The sequence below is a fragment of the Canariomyces notabilis genome (assembly GCF_033297395.1).
Source record: "Canariomyces notabilis strain CBS 508.74 unplaced genomic scaffold N656scaffold_7, whole genome shotgun sequence".
NCBI classification, from domain to species: Eukaryota; Fungi; Ascomycota; class Sordariomycetes; order Sordariales; family Chaetomiaceae; genus Canariomyces; species Canariomyces notabilis.
This window is the reverse complement of record NW_027041829.1, coordinates 191,014-205,565: the sequence shown is the minus strand read 5'-3', so window position 1 is coordinate 205,565 and position 14,552 is coordinate 191,014. Positions and strand designations below refer to the sequence as shown.

Below are 14,552 nucleotides of genomic sequence, written 5' to 3'. Positions count from 1 at the left end.
GACCTGGGCTGTCTTTGACGCCGGCGCTTGCAGCGAAACCTCCCACCTCACCTCGCGTCGTCCCATCGCTCCCCTTGTTGAAACAATCAAAGAAACTTGGCCGGGGCCATTCCCACTGCCCAGCTCACGCCTAAGCCAACACGGTTACCGCCAGCATCCAACGGTTCCAACCACCTCAGTGCAAGTGAAATACTGTCGTAGCCCTTTGTATAATTGTTTCCTCTCGACCTGCATCTTCCGCAGCCAACGATAGGTTCCCCAGGCCTGCGCCTTGCTTTAGACTCTCTCTCCCCTCTCCCTTCTTGGAAGAGAGCATAGCATCGGTCCTCTGTGCCCTTTGCCCGTTCGAAAAGAGTCAAAAAGGACAAACAAAAGAGAAGCAGCCATGGCGATGCGTCCCACCCTCTTCACCCGTGGTCTCTCCGGGCTTTCGCAGAGCATCGATCCCAACTCGCCGAGCGTTTCGAGCAGCGTTTCGTCCCCGGCCGAGCAGCGCGACGATGCTAAGCGCAACTTCCTCAAGGCCATGCGCCCGCTGCCGACGCAGCACTATTGGAACGTCTGGTTCGACCGCCAGGCCAAGGACCAGCAGCAGCAGCAGCAGTCCAAGACCAACGGAGAAGGCGAGTACACGGCGCATCTCGAGCAGCTGGGCACGCAGATCGAGAGCGTCCAGGACTTTTGGCGCTACTGCAACAACACGCCCGTCGACCAGATCAAGATGCGTGAGAGCATCTACCTGTTCAAGGCCGGCTTCAAGCCCATCTGGGAGGACCGCCGCAACATTCTAGGCGGGAGTTGGACCTTCCGCGTGCCCAAGAACAACGGGCCGGAAGTGTGGAAACTGGTGCAGCTGTTGGCGATCGGGGAGAAGCTGCAGAGCGTGCTTGAAGAGGGTTCGTTTTAGCAATCGTGATACCCATGTTGCTACGTGTCCCCCCTGGCGCTAACCATCGACAAACCACAACAGGCGACCAAATATGCGGTGTTGGCCTCTCTGTCCGCTTCAACTCGCACCTCATCTCCATCTGGCACCGCGACGCATCAAAGCAAAAGTCGATTGACGCCATGCTCCAATGCGTACTCGAAGAACTACCGGCCGAGCTGCAACCAAAACCGGACAACTACTTTTACAAGAAGCATTCCGATCATGCGGGGTTCAAGGTACCGCCCGAGCTACAAGCCGTGGTAGACTCGCAGAAGGCCAGGGAGGCCGCTGCGAAGGCGGCAGCCCAGCAGCAGATCGTTGGGGGTGCTGCCGATCAGGCACCGAAGCCCGATATTGTTGAGGTGCCGCCATCGGGGGAGAAGTGAATGAAGAGCATTATATATTTGGGATATATGGAATTTCTACGCGACAGAAGAAGCAGGGAGGTTCGGGCAATGCGCTAGAGCAACTCATCGACGCAATTTTTGGGGTAAGAGGTTTGCATTTTCGGCGTTATATATATCAAGACCGATGTGGTCGCGGTGGGTATGTCATCACCCTTGCTGAGGATATGTGTCTAAGTAGAATAACTTGACAATTCCCTCTCCTGACTCTCCTCCAGCGCGCACCCCGAGGCTTTTGTGACTGTGCAGCTCTTTAGCAGCAACTCGACAAATCCTTGACTCCTTAGAAGGGAAGCCAGGGTGTTAGGTTTCCCTCGTGATAGCGGCCGAGCCCAGGCTGGAAATGCACAGCACTCTGTATCTGTGTTTCCACCGATTCGGGGCTCTGTCTTGCCTCCGTCTCGCCTTGTATCGTCAACTCTCGACGGTTTTGGCGTGCAGCCCATGGCCAGGTTCCTCCGGTCAGAGTCTAACAAGCTTCAACAGTCCCTCCATGTCAACCTGCCCGGCCGCATTTCGTCCGCCCAGCGCAGACTGCCGTAGCTGCATCCATCGTTACGTGTCGCTGGCCAGTCATTCAGACACTCCTCCATGCCTGGGCGCAGGATCATTCATCCATGATGCAGTCGTTCGTCATACCCCGATCCTGGTCCAATAACCCATGCCCTTTGCCTCCCATAACGCCGAACCTCTGCAATATGCGTACGCCAAATCCCTGCTCGTTGAGGATAAATCACCGCCAAACGCCCGCCCGCCTCATAACCAAATCAAACTCCTCCTTCCTTACGCCAGCCGCGACGCCCGCGCCACCATTAGCCTCCAAGATCATATCCCTCAGCAACTCGTCAGTCACCCCCTCCTCCTCGCCCTGCTTGAGCAGCGCGGCGACCCGCTTCAGATGAGCCAAGGTAATGACGGGGTCGGCGCTCCCATGTCCGGATGATGATGATGATGATGGTGGGTGTGGTTGATTGCCGCCCACAAACAAGCCAAAGGCCTCGTCTAGTTCCTGGCGGTGGGCCTCCTCCGAGAGCGAGGCATTGCGCGCGTGCATCTGCAGCGCGCAGATGGCGAAGAAGGACGGATAAGTCGCGAAACCTTCGTCTTCTGGGTCGAGCACCGCGGTGAATTCGGCGAGTTGGGATTTTGAGGTTGGCGGGATACCTAGGGCGCTGGGAGATTGCCTTGTGTCAGTCTAGGTATGAAGTGTCCATGGAAGTTGGGAGGGAAGGAAAAGGTAAGGTAGGTAGAAGTGGTCCAGGGGGGGATGTATTGTACGTACATCATTGCTCGGCGCACGTCGCCTATGGGAATGACGCCCTCCTTCTCGCCTTCCATTGGCTCGGAAAAGAGGCTGAAAGCTTCACGAATTTCGGCCTCCTCCTGCGCGGTGAGGTTGTGTTCTTTGGCGAGCTTGGAGGGGCGTGCTGTGGAGGATGCGCCGCTGGCTTTCGCCGCAGCCGGAGGGCGACGCTTGGGTGGCTGTGGAATTTGAAACAAGGTGAGGTGTCAATCAGTATACGTTCAATTTCTTTGCTTGAATTGAGGGTAGATTGACCAGCCTCCACTCACCATTGTTGTCGACGCTGTTGTTGTTGTTGCGATATGGAGTTGCGATAAGAGGCACAACCGAAACAGGTCATAAACTGAGCGAGCTGGGGATGCGACTGCAGTTGTGGAGTTCCGCAGCGGATGGCAAGGTGGGGTGCCTGGTGTCGCTGTGACCTGCAAACGCCAGGACAAAGCGGATCCCTTGTAATTTTGGCCGCGCGCGCAGCGAAGTTCGACTCAATTGACGTTTAGCCCAATATTCTTTTCTTTATATTGGCCCGCGTATGGCATGCGCGCCACGGAAACCCTTCATGTATATAGGTAACCTGACCCGTAGAATCTGAATCTGCAGTCGATTTGATGGCGCGCGCAATGCGCGTAGAGCCGTTGATGACTTCTTTTTGTTACAGCTTTTCATGAAATTTCAGATATAATTCAAGGAAAATTTCAACGATTCTTGGCAATTCTTGGCAAAATTGCCCGGAGGAGAAGCAATTTTCAGGTCATCAATACCTCCACGCGTATTGCCCGCGCCATCAAACCAACTGCAGATTCAGATTCAGAAGGTCAGGTTACCTATATACATGAGGGTTTCCGGGGCGCGCATGCAATGCGCGGGCCAATATATAGGGTAGAATTTTGGGCTCAACTGCAGTTATGTCGACCTGTTGCGCGCAGCGGTGGGTCCTGTTGAGAAAAGGGTATCCACTTTGTCCTGACGTTTGCAGGTCACAACGCCAAAGAAGCGCCTGATCATGTGATGGATGGATGCGACCTGCATAAAACGACAGGCGTCTCCAGTGCTCACTATAAAATTTCCTCTTCACTTTCACGCCAATCTCCTCGAGTCCAAAATAAAGTCCAACCATTTTATCTACTCTGGCCCGGGTATTCAGATTATGGCCAAAGGAATTCATGTTTACCTCTCTACTGCTAGTCCGGCTACTTCAGCATGGGCATGGCCATTACACAGAGAGCGCACGATAACCATTCGGGTAGGTTGAAAGGGCAAGTAGCCGCCCTCCTTTGCGTCTGTTTTGCCCCGGTACTCTTAGTGATACCACAGCTTCAAAATATGCTAGAGCTTGTCGCCTTCATACGACCCCAGGGCGCGCAAGTGTGGACAGTGAAGCAAGAGCAGAAACCCCGTGTCTTCTTCAGACACGTCCGGAAGTTCACAGCGCCAGGCTTCTTCAAGAGTCTCGGTGGCATGGGCTTGCGGAGACATCAGTGTCTGAATTGTCGTGCATGCGTTACAGATAAGACTTTTCTGTAGCCACCTCCCTAATCCGAGCGAACTGGAATCAACCTCCAACTCATCGCGGGAGATTCCTCATTAGACCAGGCCCAGGACGAGCCACTCACTTGAAGTTGTTCTTCATCTCACGCAACTTGGTCATAATGGCAACGGGATCTGTCTCGCCAGTCGCCTTTTGGATTTCCGGGTCCTATGCCTTGTCAGTTGAAAGCGGTCTGTCACTGCTAGGACGCCTTTCTTACCTGCGGCCGCATGAACACATTATGCCGCTTCTCGTCGCCAATGGTGAACCTCCCCTGGGTCTGCTTGCAGTCCTGGGCGAAAGCCTCGAGCGCCTTGACGGCGTCGCTTTGGAGGACTGACAGGCAGAACTTGACGTTGGACTTGGTATATTCATGGCCAGGCTGGGAAAGGGGTCAGCAATGGATCCACTCCAGGAATATCATCGCCAAAGCTCACATAAACCCTGGTATCGTCGGGGAGAGATGCTAGGGTCACATTCAAGGCCTTGTGCATCTCTTCTCCAGTACCCTCAAAGAACCTGCCACATCCTAGTTTCCGAGTCAGCAACGAGAACTCTCCGAGGAAAGAGGTGTAGATCCCGTCAGCACCTACCTCCGTGGAAAAGCGTGTCCCCGGTGAAGACAACCTTGTCATCCCCGTCCTGCATGAAATAGCAGATGCTGTCTTGGGTATGGCATGGCGTATGCAGCGCCTTTACGGTAATGTTACCAACATTGAACGTCTCGCCATGTTTCGGCGTCTTTGTGACCTTTTGACAATCCTTCCCTCCGATTACCTGCAGGGGCTGGCCGAGCTCTGAGAGCTGGTCAAGTTAGAGGCACAGCGAGTCGAGTGACACCATGGGGAGAGAGAGGCTCACAAGCTCAGCGTTGCCGCCAGCATGGTCCCAGTGGCTGGACGGAGTTAGCTTCACTCCCGCTTCTAGCAGTCCTGTCAACTGAGGTGATACTCACTGGTGGGTGTTGATAATAGCCGTGAGGTTGATCGACCCGTCCTTGATTGCTTTCTTCAACACAGGGGCAACCCTGCCGGTACAGAACCCATGTAAGCTGATTTCTTTACGGTATCATAGCTTCATATGATGCGGTACTCACTCGGCCGGGTGAGCCGGGTCAACGATGACGGCGTCTTTGGATTTGTCATCTACTACGAGGTAGGCATAGTTGTCACTCTTGCCCACCCCTTAATCAGCCTTGTCAGTCTCAACAAGCCTGCTTATAAACGGCTCAGGAGACTTACACATAGGAATCGATTGGATATGCATTGCGCGGGCAAATGTAGGCTAGAAAGCGCGATTCAGTATCTGCGATTACCTCTTGTACAGAAGACGGGGGTTGTGGGGACAACCTACAGTGGCCGCTAAGCAGTTGACCTTGGGTTGAAATAGACGCCTTGCAGCGCTGAATGAGTACATAGATGATGCCAGGGTTAACGAGCGAGAACAAGATCAAAAACGATGTTGAGATTCCCCCGCCAAATCTGGATCACCATAACCGCCAATGGTTGCAGAGAGAACATGACGTTATCTTGAAATAAAGCTCAGTGGCCCTTTGCGGTTCTTAACTCCGTACTAAGCAATCGGACAATACATCCGACCATCCGCACGGTGTCACATGATCACCCCTATTATACCCCCTTTAAGAACAACAGAGGTGAAGCAGAACATTGACACGACGATACATTGGGCGCAACGTTTCGAGATAATAGACTCCATCTTCTATTATACGACTCCAATAGGCTTAGGTGTCCAGGTTTCCTCCTCATACAGGGTCCAGCCGGGGGTATCCTCGGCCATTTCGACCTCCGAGTCGACCGCTTCCATCAGGTCTGGTCCTTTCGCTGCCTCTTCCATTTCTCTCATTTCCTCCCAGGCTTTGCCCAACTCTGCCCTGACCCTCTCAATATCTTTGGGAAGCCTCTCATCTGCCGAAACTTCATCGTCATCCATTCTATCCGGATCCCGTCCTCGCTCCATAATTGCTCTCGAAAAGGCCAAAGCCCGACGCAGGAGCGAGGTATCCCTCGTAGTCTCTGAGATAGACCCTAGCGTCGTCAAGACGACTGCCTCGTCGAAACTCATAATCTCCTCCTCTAAACCCGAATCCGCCTCCCCCGCCTCCAGGTACCTCATCACCACCTCTCGGCACCTGCGCTCCTCCTTGTCATGCTCGCTACCGGCAGTGTCACCGCCACCACGGATATCCCCTTCAGCCGGGGGCAGTGTCAAGTGTTTCCAGTAGTAGTCCCAAATCCAATCAAGCGCCTTCCTCGCCGCCGCGCGCAGCCTGGTCAAGGACGGCAGCTGCTCATGCGTTGCCTGGTGCCGGAGCTCGACAAACGTCGCGGGGAGCCCAACCGACTTGGCCACGTCGTACATGGACATTTTGCGCTGCTTGTCCTGGTGCGAGTCGAGCAGCCCAGTCACGAACCTGGCATGCTAGTAGTGTCAGGAGGTAGGTACATATATAAACCCAACGGAGACGGGAAGCAAGGTGGGGTGGTAACAAACGCACCGACTAAACGCAGCCGAGTATGCCGCGCGCACAGCATACCCCCTAGAGGCCTGGGCCGAGCCACTTTCACCCTCTGCTATCCTTTCCTGCTGCTGCTGCTGCTGCTGGCCCTGCAATGCCTCCTCGTCCGCAGCAGAACTTGAAATCCAATTGCCCCCGCCCCGACCCCAACCCCGACGCCGCCGACCCAGACCCAGAAATAAACCGTCATCGCTCAACAGCGCGGCCGTCAACAGCGCCGTCGACTCAACCAGGTGCGGGCACGCGCCGCGGTGCATCCACATGGACACGCGGGCAACAGCCTGTTGTTGTTGTTGTTGTTGTTCTTGCTCCTCCCTCTCCTTGGCCGCGGCCTCGGCTTCGTACTCGTCTTCGTTTCCCGGTTGCTCTGGTGATGCCAGCATACCACTTCCGTCACGAAGCAAGGGACCGCTGTTGGGTTGATGATGAAGGTTCTTTTCAGGGTAAAACTGGCTGCGCACCGCGAGCAGCTCGCGCCGGTCGCGCCATGGTGTGAAGACGTATTGCACCATTTGGTCCCTGGGTTCGTTTCCCGGGCAGGGTGGTTTTATGTTGTTTTGTACTAGTCGAGATGGAGTACATCTCCTATGAAGGGTGAAGTAAAAGACAAAGATCGATGGGAGAGTCTCTTCACTGTAGCCCGTGCGTCATTAACTCTTACCCACACAACTACGCATACAAACTGTTAAGGTTCGACCCAAGAAATTGATCTCGTCACGACAATCGCAATGTTCGCCCTCGTTTTGGCAACATCATGAGATGATGAGATGTTGCAAAATGTGCATGTCTCGGCAGGCGCGCAACAGTTGTACCCGGGATCTAAATCAAGACGCTGAGAAAATAACACCCAGAGCAAGGGACACAGCTAGCCACGGAACAAGTGACTGTCTGAACACAGGCGCAAGGTGAGAAAGCTCCAGTGCACTTTTCTCTATCCATTTCTCATCTATCCGTATTCCAGGCGAGATTTACCCTCAAGAGACGGTAGGCCATACCGCCATAGAATTCCACCCCGAGTCTACTACGTCACTGGCAACACCTATTGAGCCCGCGCCGCTCACGAAATGGTCTTCTCAACCATGGTAATCCCATACTTCTCCTTCAGCTCCTTCATCAGCGGCTCATTGATCCTGGCGCTCATGGGCGCCAGGATGCCCTTGTCGGAAATCTGCCCGCTCAGCACTTGCTTCACGGCCACGGCGCAGGGCACGCCGACCAGCTTGGCCATGGCCGAGTAGCCCTTGGGGTCGCCGTACTCGCACAGCGTCGAGGTGCGCGTCTCGCGCGAGCCGTCCTTGTGCTCAATCTCAAACTTGTGCTGCAGCATGACCATGTCGCGCTCGCCCTCCTCATACTGCATCTTCTTCTCGAGCGTCGCGCAGAGAGTGTCGAGCGGGTTGCCCTTGGGCACGATCGGCTCGTCCGAGAACAAGCCGATCCAGCGCAGCCCAGACATGATGCGCTGCTTGTCCTCGTCCGACTCGAACGTGGCCTTGGCCAGGATGGTCGACTCAAGATCTGCTGCCGACGCCGACGACGCGCCGACAACGGCCTGCGTTGCCTCCTTCCACGGCACGGGGCGGGACAGGATGTCGAGCGGGGTCTCCTCGAGGAACCCAATGTCGACGAGCACCTTGATGAATTGAGGGAATCCCTGGTACCTCAGTGTGCCGCGGACGACGGTCTGTGCCTCTGGGATGCGGTACCGCTCCTTGTAAGCCGTCGAGTCACGATTCGGGTAGGCCACAAAGGCGAAACCGGGGTAAATAAAATAGGGCTTCGCCGTTTTCATCAGGTCCTTTCCAGCCACTTGGACAACGGACCCGTTCTGCCACCACTTGCCGTCATTGCGCAGCGCGAGAAGCACGCCCCGCGAGGACCATGAGAACTTGTAGCCGAGAGGATTATCCGAGTCCTCCGGGGCCGGCAAGCCGCCGCAGTAGGATAGAAAGCTGAGGATCTTGCCGCCAGCCTGGTGCACCTCGTCGATGGTCTTGATGGCGTACAAGTGGTCAATGCCAGGATCCAGACCGATCTCGTTCATGACGGTGATGCCGGCCGCCTTGGCCTCGCCATCGAGCTCGAGCATGGCGGGCGAGACATAGCTGGTCGTGACGACATTCTTCTTGTTGCGGATGGCTGACTTGATGACGGTTGCATGGAAGGTGTACGGGATCAAGCTAATGACGAGGTCGTGCTTGGCCACCTCGGCGTCCAGGGCCTTCTCGTCGGTCACGTCGAGCGATATAGGTGTTGCCGTCTTGACGCCCGCTGAGAGCTGTTTGGCAGTGGCCAAGGTCCGGCATGCTATTGAAGGGTAGCAAAGTCAGAGGGCGTGCCAAGAGAGTTCCTAGACTAAGCTAAGGTATCTTACCAACCGTAACTGGGATACCAGCATCGCTGAGGATATCGAGAGTCGGCCGTGTCACGAAGCCCGCGCCGAGCATGAGCACCTTGCTAAATGCGCAGAGTAAGAGGTTAGCCTCGGCTCGGGTCAAATGGCGACGGACCTGGGGGTGGGGCTGGTTTACTGTTGGGAAGCCATCTCGAGCAGGAGGGTGTCTTGTAAAGATATCGAGAAGATCTGCCGGGACAACTCGTCGTACTCCGTATCCCGGGTAAAGCGTTTAGAAGCAATTGCGCGGAAACTATCTTAAAGGTCACAGACTTGTTGATAACTTGATTCACCAGTTTGACTGACCCATAGGGTGCAATTTTCGGTGCTGCGTTCCGATAACGGCCCAGACCTTAAAGTTATGGCTTGAATGAGGGGTAATGTATGGCGGGGCAGGCAGCTGGTCTTGCATGCTTTGACACTGAGGTGGACAGTGGAGGAGCTTTCCTGGGACAAGTACCTTATGTACAAGGGGAATACATACCGTGCAGTAAGTTACCTCCTTTACTGGCTCGACCATCAGCGAAGCTCTGTCTGGAACATACGACGCAACGGCCTTTAAACACTGAGATAGCTTGGTATCCGGACGCCTGCTAGTATCACAAACTGGACGGAAAAAGGAACAGATAATTAAACCCGAGTTAAATGTATACACAGAGTTCGTTCGCCGAAACTCCGGTGCCATTCAGGCAAAACTATCATGAGTGTAGTACACTGGTTGCATCTTTTATGCCACTTGACATCTCGTCGCGGGTCGTGGAACCCGATGGGCATATTGTGGCTTAGATGTAGCCCTCGTCTCGCACAAGAGCCGCCACCCCGAACCATCTATTCCGACTTGCTTTGCCCATACCCCTCAGTGTCCCCGCTATGCTGTCCCAGTTACTGTCCATGCCGATGCCCTGTATCCAAACGCCTTGCTAGCCATGCATGGAAAACCCATCCGCAGAAAGGGGAGGGGGAAAAAAAAAAAAAAAAAATCCACGCCATCCAACAATTCCCCCTCTTCACTCACCATCTCATGTCTCTTTCCATCAATCGGCATCCTCAGCCCCTTCTTCCTCATCATCACTAACAGGTGGTTCCCACGCATCCTCCAACTTCAGCCCCAAGCCCTTACCAGCATCCGCCTCATCCTCCTCATCCTCCTCATCCTCCTCTTCTTCCCCTGTCTGCCCCGAGTCCCGGCTGCTCAATAATGAAAAGATGGCCGACCGATGCAGCATATTCAGAGACGAATGAGGAGTGGCCGCCCTCTTGCTGCGACCAGGCATGTCGTATAAGCCCATTCCGTACAGGATCTCGCCATCGGATTCCTTGCCTCCGTCGTCATCGACAATCACAGGCTGAAAAGCCTGTTCTGTCTGCGCCTTTGGTTCCGCATCCGAGCCAGTGACCGCGCCGTTCGAGACAAGACTGCACGCAAAATCCTCTGGTGTGGGCGGCGCTGCGGACAGGCTGAGGATAGCATCGTTGGCCGGGTATGGTGACCAGCCGAGGCGATTGTCTGGCCCACGGGAAGCCGGCAGGTAAGTTGAGTCGGGCACTGCTGCATCTGGACCGTAGCTGGCGCAAGGGGAATGCTGAGATGTAGGAGCTTGCTGTTGCTGCTGCCGTGATTGCTCGAACTGCGTCGAGACCGGCTGGCTCGGAGGTGAGTAGACCGGCTGGGAGCTGAAACTCGAGTAGGGGAGAGAGAGGGGTGACGAGTTCACGGGCGAGGTGTATCCTGAGTAGATCGCCGGTGTAGGGGGAAGGTTCTGGAGACTTGCCAGAATGTCGGCTTCATCGTATGTCGAATACGCGTAGGGAGTCGTGCTGCTGCCTTGCTGAGAGGGGAAGGGCTGCTGTGTAAAATAGTTCACAGATGGATGCCAGCTGACGGGACGTGCCGGCCTCGAACACGGCTCGTAAAGGGGCTCGCCCAGAATATCCGAAGCTGGGGTCGGGACATGTGCCGAGCTCGCAGCAGGTGACTGCTGCCTGCCGCGAAAGCCATCACCGATCAAGGTCCTCCTTCGTGATTGCAGTGTGGATGATTTTGGGCTGTTACTGGCACTGCCAGGCTTGCAGATCTTCATAGCGTTTGGTAGTCGATGCTGCCCGTTTGAACTCCTCGAGTACCGTCTTGTATTCCCAACGAGCTGCCTTGAGATCTCGTTGAGCATTGTGTCAACTGTAAAGGATCCACCAGAAACATGGTGTTGAGGTACACCAACCACATTGGTGTTGAGCAGAGAAGGCATCATCTTAATAACAGCTGCTCTGGGCAACACCAAGCGCAGAGAGTGAGAGAGGGAGAACGCAGGAGACGAGGTATATCAAGCCGAGGCCTGATATCAAAGCGGGAAACGCGAGCTAGCAAGCCAGGATAGAGAAGGGGGGAATGGGCGGACGGCGAGATATACCGAGCTTTGATGAGAGAAGTGACCTAGTGAGGGTCTTGTGGGAGATGGCGTGTGGAGGACCAGTGAAGAGCCGAGTCAAACCTAGTGTAACTAGTTGATGCCGTCCGGCCATGTTGGTACGGCGAGGGAGGCAATGAGACTATGAGCGTGTTGTGTAGTGGACATGACCAGGAGAGACGGTGCCGCTTTGGCATCCATGGATGGCGGGTACAATACAGAAACTGCGTGACAAGTGACAACGGGGGGGCTTGCTCCATCACTTTGGCAAGCAAGGCCTGCGTCATATTGTGTGCGCAGGGATTCTTTAGCCTGCCTGACCTGGAAAGAAGGGAGGTGAGGGTCGATGGATGGAAGGGTTTCGGGCCTCCTGTCGGGTGTGCAGTGTGCACGACTTGCGTCCTTTGGGAGGAACTGCACGGTCGGAGCATCGTGCTGCTTGGTTGTTGTGAAAGGGGGCCTGCCGACAGGGTTGCAGGGGCAAAGCCAAACCGCATTCCTCGCCATGGTCCGTCCTTGGCTGGATGCGGAGCGTGGGTTTTTGTTAGGATTGGTGTCGGGAAATGGTGGGTGGTCATTGTCAAGCAATCGATGGCGCTAGGCGGAGCGGAGAAAGGCAATCTCCATTCTTTTTTTTTTCTCAACCATCTTCTCGCTCCTGCATCAGGGGAGCTATGTACCTAGGGGGGCTGGCTGGCTGGGCGACTGGGTTAGCTGAGAAATGGATCACTTGTTTCTGCAGGTAACGTTATGTGACCCGTCGTCAGATTGCTGAGCCGATTGGCCCGTTCTTTTGCTGGACGGACCCTGTCGTGCCAGTCCCTCCATTCTTTTCTCTTCAGCATCTCAGTGTCCACTGTCAGAGCGAGCGGCACACTCGAGGCCAAACGCCAAGAAGAACCCACTATGAATGTGCAACCCCACGGCTAAGTATCCGCAAAAATGGGCAGGATCCAGGTGCACTCCCACCTACACAGTAGGTGGTGACCCTACCTCCACCTAAAATACCCTATGATGCTCCACTACACTAGTCTGTTCCTGGTACTTGTATGTATGTACATACAATACCCTGTACCTAGAACATCACGGTAACTCGGAGGTATCTCTGGTGGCCTCAGCGTCAGTGGGAAGACAACATTTGAGACCCTTCGAGCCGCGGGATCAAGAAACTGCTGAGGCAACTGACACGACTGTGTACTCCGTATTCAACCCATTATCGAGAGAAGTGATGAATCGCATGTGTCCTTGAACTTGCAAGTACTTACACTGAGTATTCCATACCGTATTCGTGCCCCTGCCAAACGGAGAGGATGTGTTTGCCGGTAACCCCCGTACAATACCAGCTACAAGTGTTTCCTTGATGTGCACAGTATGTGGTAAATTCCCTGTGGAGTTGGTAGCAAGTAAACGTACTTTAGTAGTACCCTAGACAGTATGACTACTGTGATATGACTCCGTCCTTGCATTAGCGCTCCAGTTCTACAGGTATAGGAGGTACCCATGCACGCAGTATACTAGGGCAATGCTCTGTAGTGTGGACTCGGGTACAGGTAGCTATCCAGTATACAAAGATGTGAATACAGTACCAATGCATGTCTAGTAACTTTGATGTATACCATTTGGGTACCTTAGCTACAAGAGCCTGACGAGCCTGGTCACCCACACCCCACTTGCGACTAACTTGACTATGTACAGGGCCGATCAAAAGGTCTAGTCGCATCAAGTGTGTTTGCGCCCACTGTCCGAGCGACTGGTGGAACCGACGATCCAGCCGCCAGGATGGCATGCTCAGATGCTGACTGCGTTCTCACGCCCCTTTCATGGACCTCCACTAGGAAACCAACATGGCCTTGTAGGTATGCACGTTTGTACGGGCATACACGTATTACTGCTACGCAGAACATTTGCCCACGGACTTTAGTGTATACAGTAGCAACAAATATCGTGTCTGGGATTGTGTGTACTGTACATCTTTACGCTTTGTAGAGATTGACTTATTTGTGCCTCCAGCTGTATGGAGTCTTACTGTGTATTATAATCAAGCTTCCGTTCTCAGGTACGGAATCTTTGATCGTCAGGCTGTATGAAACGGGCCCAAGCCCCAAAGACGTGGTGTGACGGGGCATCGTGTCTGAGCTGTGACTTCGCGGGACAGCGTTTTCGGCTTGGACTTTGCAGCTGACCTCCAGTTCAAGTTTGTTGGCTGCTTGTGATTTGAAGAAGTGTTGGACACCATATTTTTGACGTTACCTTTTGAACAAGGTACTCCATAGTTGGTAGGGTCTGCAGGGTAGGTACCAAGTGCAGGTAGTCACTTCCTAAAGGACGCTCAATTAGTACAGTACGAGGATGTGTTGTATATACATACAGTACAGGATCCATCACAGCCGGATGTATCTGTACAGTACCGTCTATATTTGCTTCGTATATCCGTACCTCCGTAGACAAATAGATACCTGTTCGTATGTATAGTACAGTACACTACCATCGTAAGTAGGGCGTTTGACACTCGTCAGACCCTGACAATACCCCACTTTTGGGGACTGCCAAGGCCTGGCAAGATCTGGCAATGTCTTAAGTCGGCCCGCCAGAAACTCCACTGTCAGGGTCTGGCGAGTGTCAAACTCCCTACTTACGATGGTACCGCAAATACTTATCCGATTTGGAAATACGATGCTACTCCATCCAAGCCCGGCTTGCCTTACAATTGGACACGTTATGACGCTGCACCTCGCTTATCGCCGCATGCAGTAAGCTAAGGCCGCATACCCTAACCCTACGCTTTTTTTCAGCCCCTCATTCCCAGCCCATTTCTATGCTATTCAACCTCAATTTGATTATGTTGTTAAAGCTGTATTTACCTATTAAATGTGTTAAGATACTCCTGTTGATTTTGGCGATTGATGTTGTCTGGAAGCAAATTTAGCTGACTGCCCATGCCTGCAGCCTATACTGCCTGGTTGAGTATGGAAGCGACGTGCAGGAACAAATGTGGCCAATAGTGAGGCAAGCTGGGCTTGGATGGAGTAGCGTCGTATTTCTAAATCGAATAA

At 54.0% G+C, this 14,552-nt stretch overlaps 6 protein-coding genes across 6 annotated transcripts; 1 reads left to right on the top strand and 5 right to left on the bottom strand.

Annotated features, from left to right (window-relative positions):
- Positions 1 to 385: 385 nt before the first annotated feature.
- On the top strand, positions 386 to 1,314 carry N656DRAFT_767450 (translation initiation factor eIF4e; the record flags this gene model as incomplete). Its single annotated transcript, XM_064813559.1, has 2 exons — positions 386 to 896; positions 971 to 1,314. The coding sequence occupies 2 exons, from the start codon at positions 386 to 388 to the stop codon at positions 1,312 to 1,314; spliced, it is 855 nt and encodes a 284-aa protein (XP_064671295.1).
- Positions 1,315 to 1,921: 607 nt separating this feature from the next.
- N656DRAFT_595537 (uncharacterized protein) lies at positions 1,922 to 3,371 on the bottom strand. The gene is made up of 3 exons (XM_064810228.1): positions 2,905 to 3,371; positions 2,615 to 2,814; positions 1,922 to 2,504 (listed from the first exon to the last, which is right to left on the bottom strand). The coding sequence occupies exons 1-3, from the start codon at positions 2,905 to 2,907 to the stop codon at positions 2,066 to 2,068; spliced, it is 642 nt and encodes a 213-aa protein (XP_064671294.1). The 5' UTR covers positions 2,908 to 3,371; the 3' UTR covers positions 1,922 to 2,065.
- Positions 3,372 to 3,744: 373 nt separating this feature from the next.
- On the bottom strand, positions 3,745 to 5,647 carry N656DRAFT_777718 (Metallo-hydrolase/oxidoreductase). Its single transcript, XM_064814873.1, has 9 exons — positions 5,517 to 5,647; positions 5,405 to 5,447; positions 5,260 to 5,347; positions 5,119 to 5,190; positions 5,025 to 5,058; positions 4,757 to 4,967; positions 4,601 to 4,692; positions 4,384 to 4,545; positions 3,745 to 4,331 (listed from the first exon to the last, which is right to left on the bottom strand). Exons 1-9 carry the CDS (start codon positions 5,577 to 5,579, stop codon positions 4,245 to 4,247), a joined length of 852 nt encoding a protein of 283 aa, XP_064671293.1. The 5' UTR covers positions 5,580 to 5,647; the 3' UTR covers positions 3,745 to 4,244.
- A 238-nt stretch (positions 5,648 to 5,885) lies between these two features.
- N656DRAFT_707189 (Las1-domain-containing protein) lies at positions 5,886 to 7,211 on the bottom strand (the record flags this gene model as incomplete). The annotated part of the gene is made up of 4 exons (XM_064811409.1): positions 5,886 to 6,594; positions 6,679 to 6,751; positions 6,884 to 7,003; positions 7,085 to 7,211. 4 exons carry the CDS (start codon positions 7,209 to 7,211, stop codon positions 5,886 to 5,888), a joined length of 1,029 nt encoding a protein of 342 aa, XP_064671292.1.
- Positions 7,212 to 7,439: 228 nt separating this feature from the next.
- N656DRAFT_595293 (Saccharopine dehydrogenase) lies at positions 7,440 to 9,599 on the bottom strand. Its single transcript, XM_064810227.1, has 4 exons — positions 9,579 to 9,599; positions 9,231 to 9,347; positions 9,074 to 9,156; positions 7,440 to 9,006 (listed from the first exon to the last, which is right to left on the bottom strand). Exons 2-4 carry the CDS (start codon positions 9,242 to 9,244, stop codon positions 7,757 to 7,759), a joined length of 1,347 nt encoding a protein of 448 aa, XP_064671291.1. The 5' UTR covers positions 9,245 to 9,347; positions 9,579 to 9,599; the 3' UTR covers positions 7,440 to 7,756.
- Positions 9,600 to 10,076: 477 nt separating this feature from the next.
- N656DRAFT_777716 (uncharacterized protein) lies at positions 10,077 to 11,440 on the bottom strand. Its single transcript, XM_064814872.1, has one exon. It carries the CDS (start codon positions 11,260 to 11,262, stop codon positions 10,129 to 10,131), a length of 1,134 nt encoding a protein of 377 aa, XP_064671290.1. The 5' UTR covers positions 11,263 to 11,440; the 3' UTR covers positions 10,077 to 10,128.
- Positions 11,441 to 14,552: the final 3,112 nt, after the last annotated feature.

Excerpts from the sequence above, each read along its gene's own strand:
- N656DRAFT_595537 (XM_064810228.1), bottom strand. Across the intron at positions 2,505-2,614 it reads GACGTGCGCCGAGCAATGAT|CGCCCTAGGTATCCCGCCAA; the intron begins GTACGTACAATA and ends GCAATCTCCCAG.
- N656DRAFT_777718 (XM_064814873.1), bottom strand. The coding sequence starts at position 5,579 with ATGTACTCATTCAGCGCTGCAAGGCGTCTATTTCAACCCAAGGTCAAC. Across the intron at positions 5,059-5,118 it reads GCTATTATCAACACCCACCA|CCACTGGGACCATGCTGGCG; the intron begins GTGAGTATCACC and ends AACTCCGTCCAG. Across the intron at positions 4,332-4,383 it reads ATGTGTTCATGCGGCCGCAG|GACCCGGAAATCCAAAAGGC; the intron begins GTAAGAAAGGCG and ends GACAAGGCATAG.
- N656DRAFT_595293 (XM_064810227.1), bottom strand. Across the intron at positions 9,007-9,073 it reads TGGTATCCCAGTTACGGTTG|CATGCCGGACCTTGGCCACT; the intron begins GTAAGATACCTT and ends ACCCTTCAATAG.
- N656DRAFT_777716 (XM_064814872.1), bottom strand. The coding sequence starts at position 11,262 with ATGCTCAACGAGATCTCAAGGCAGCTCGTTGGGAATACAAGACGGTAC.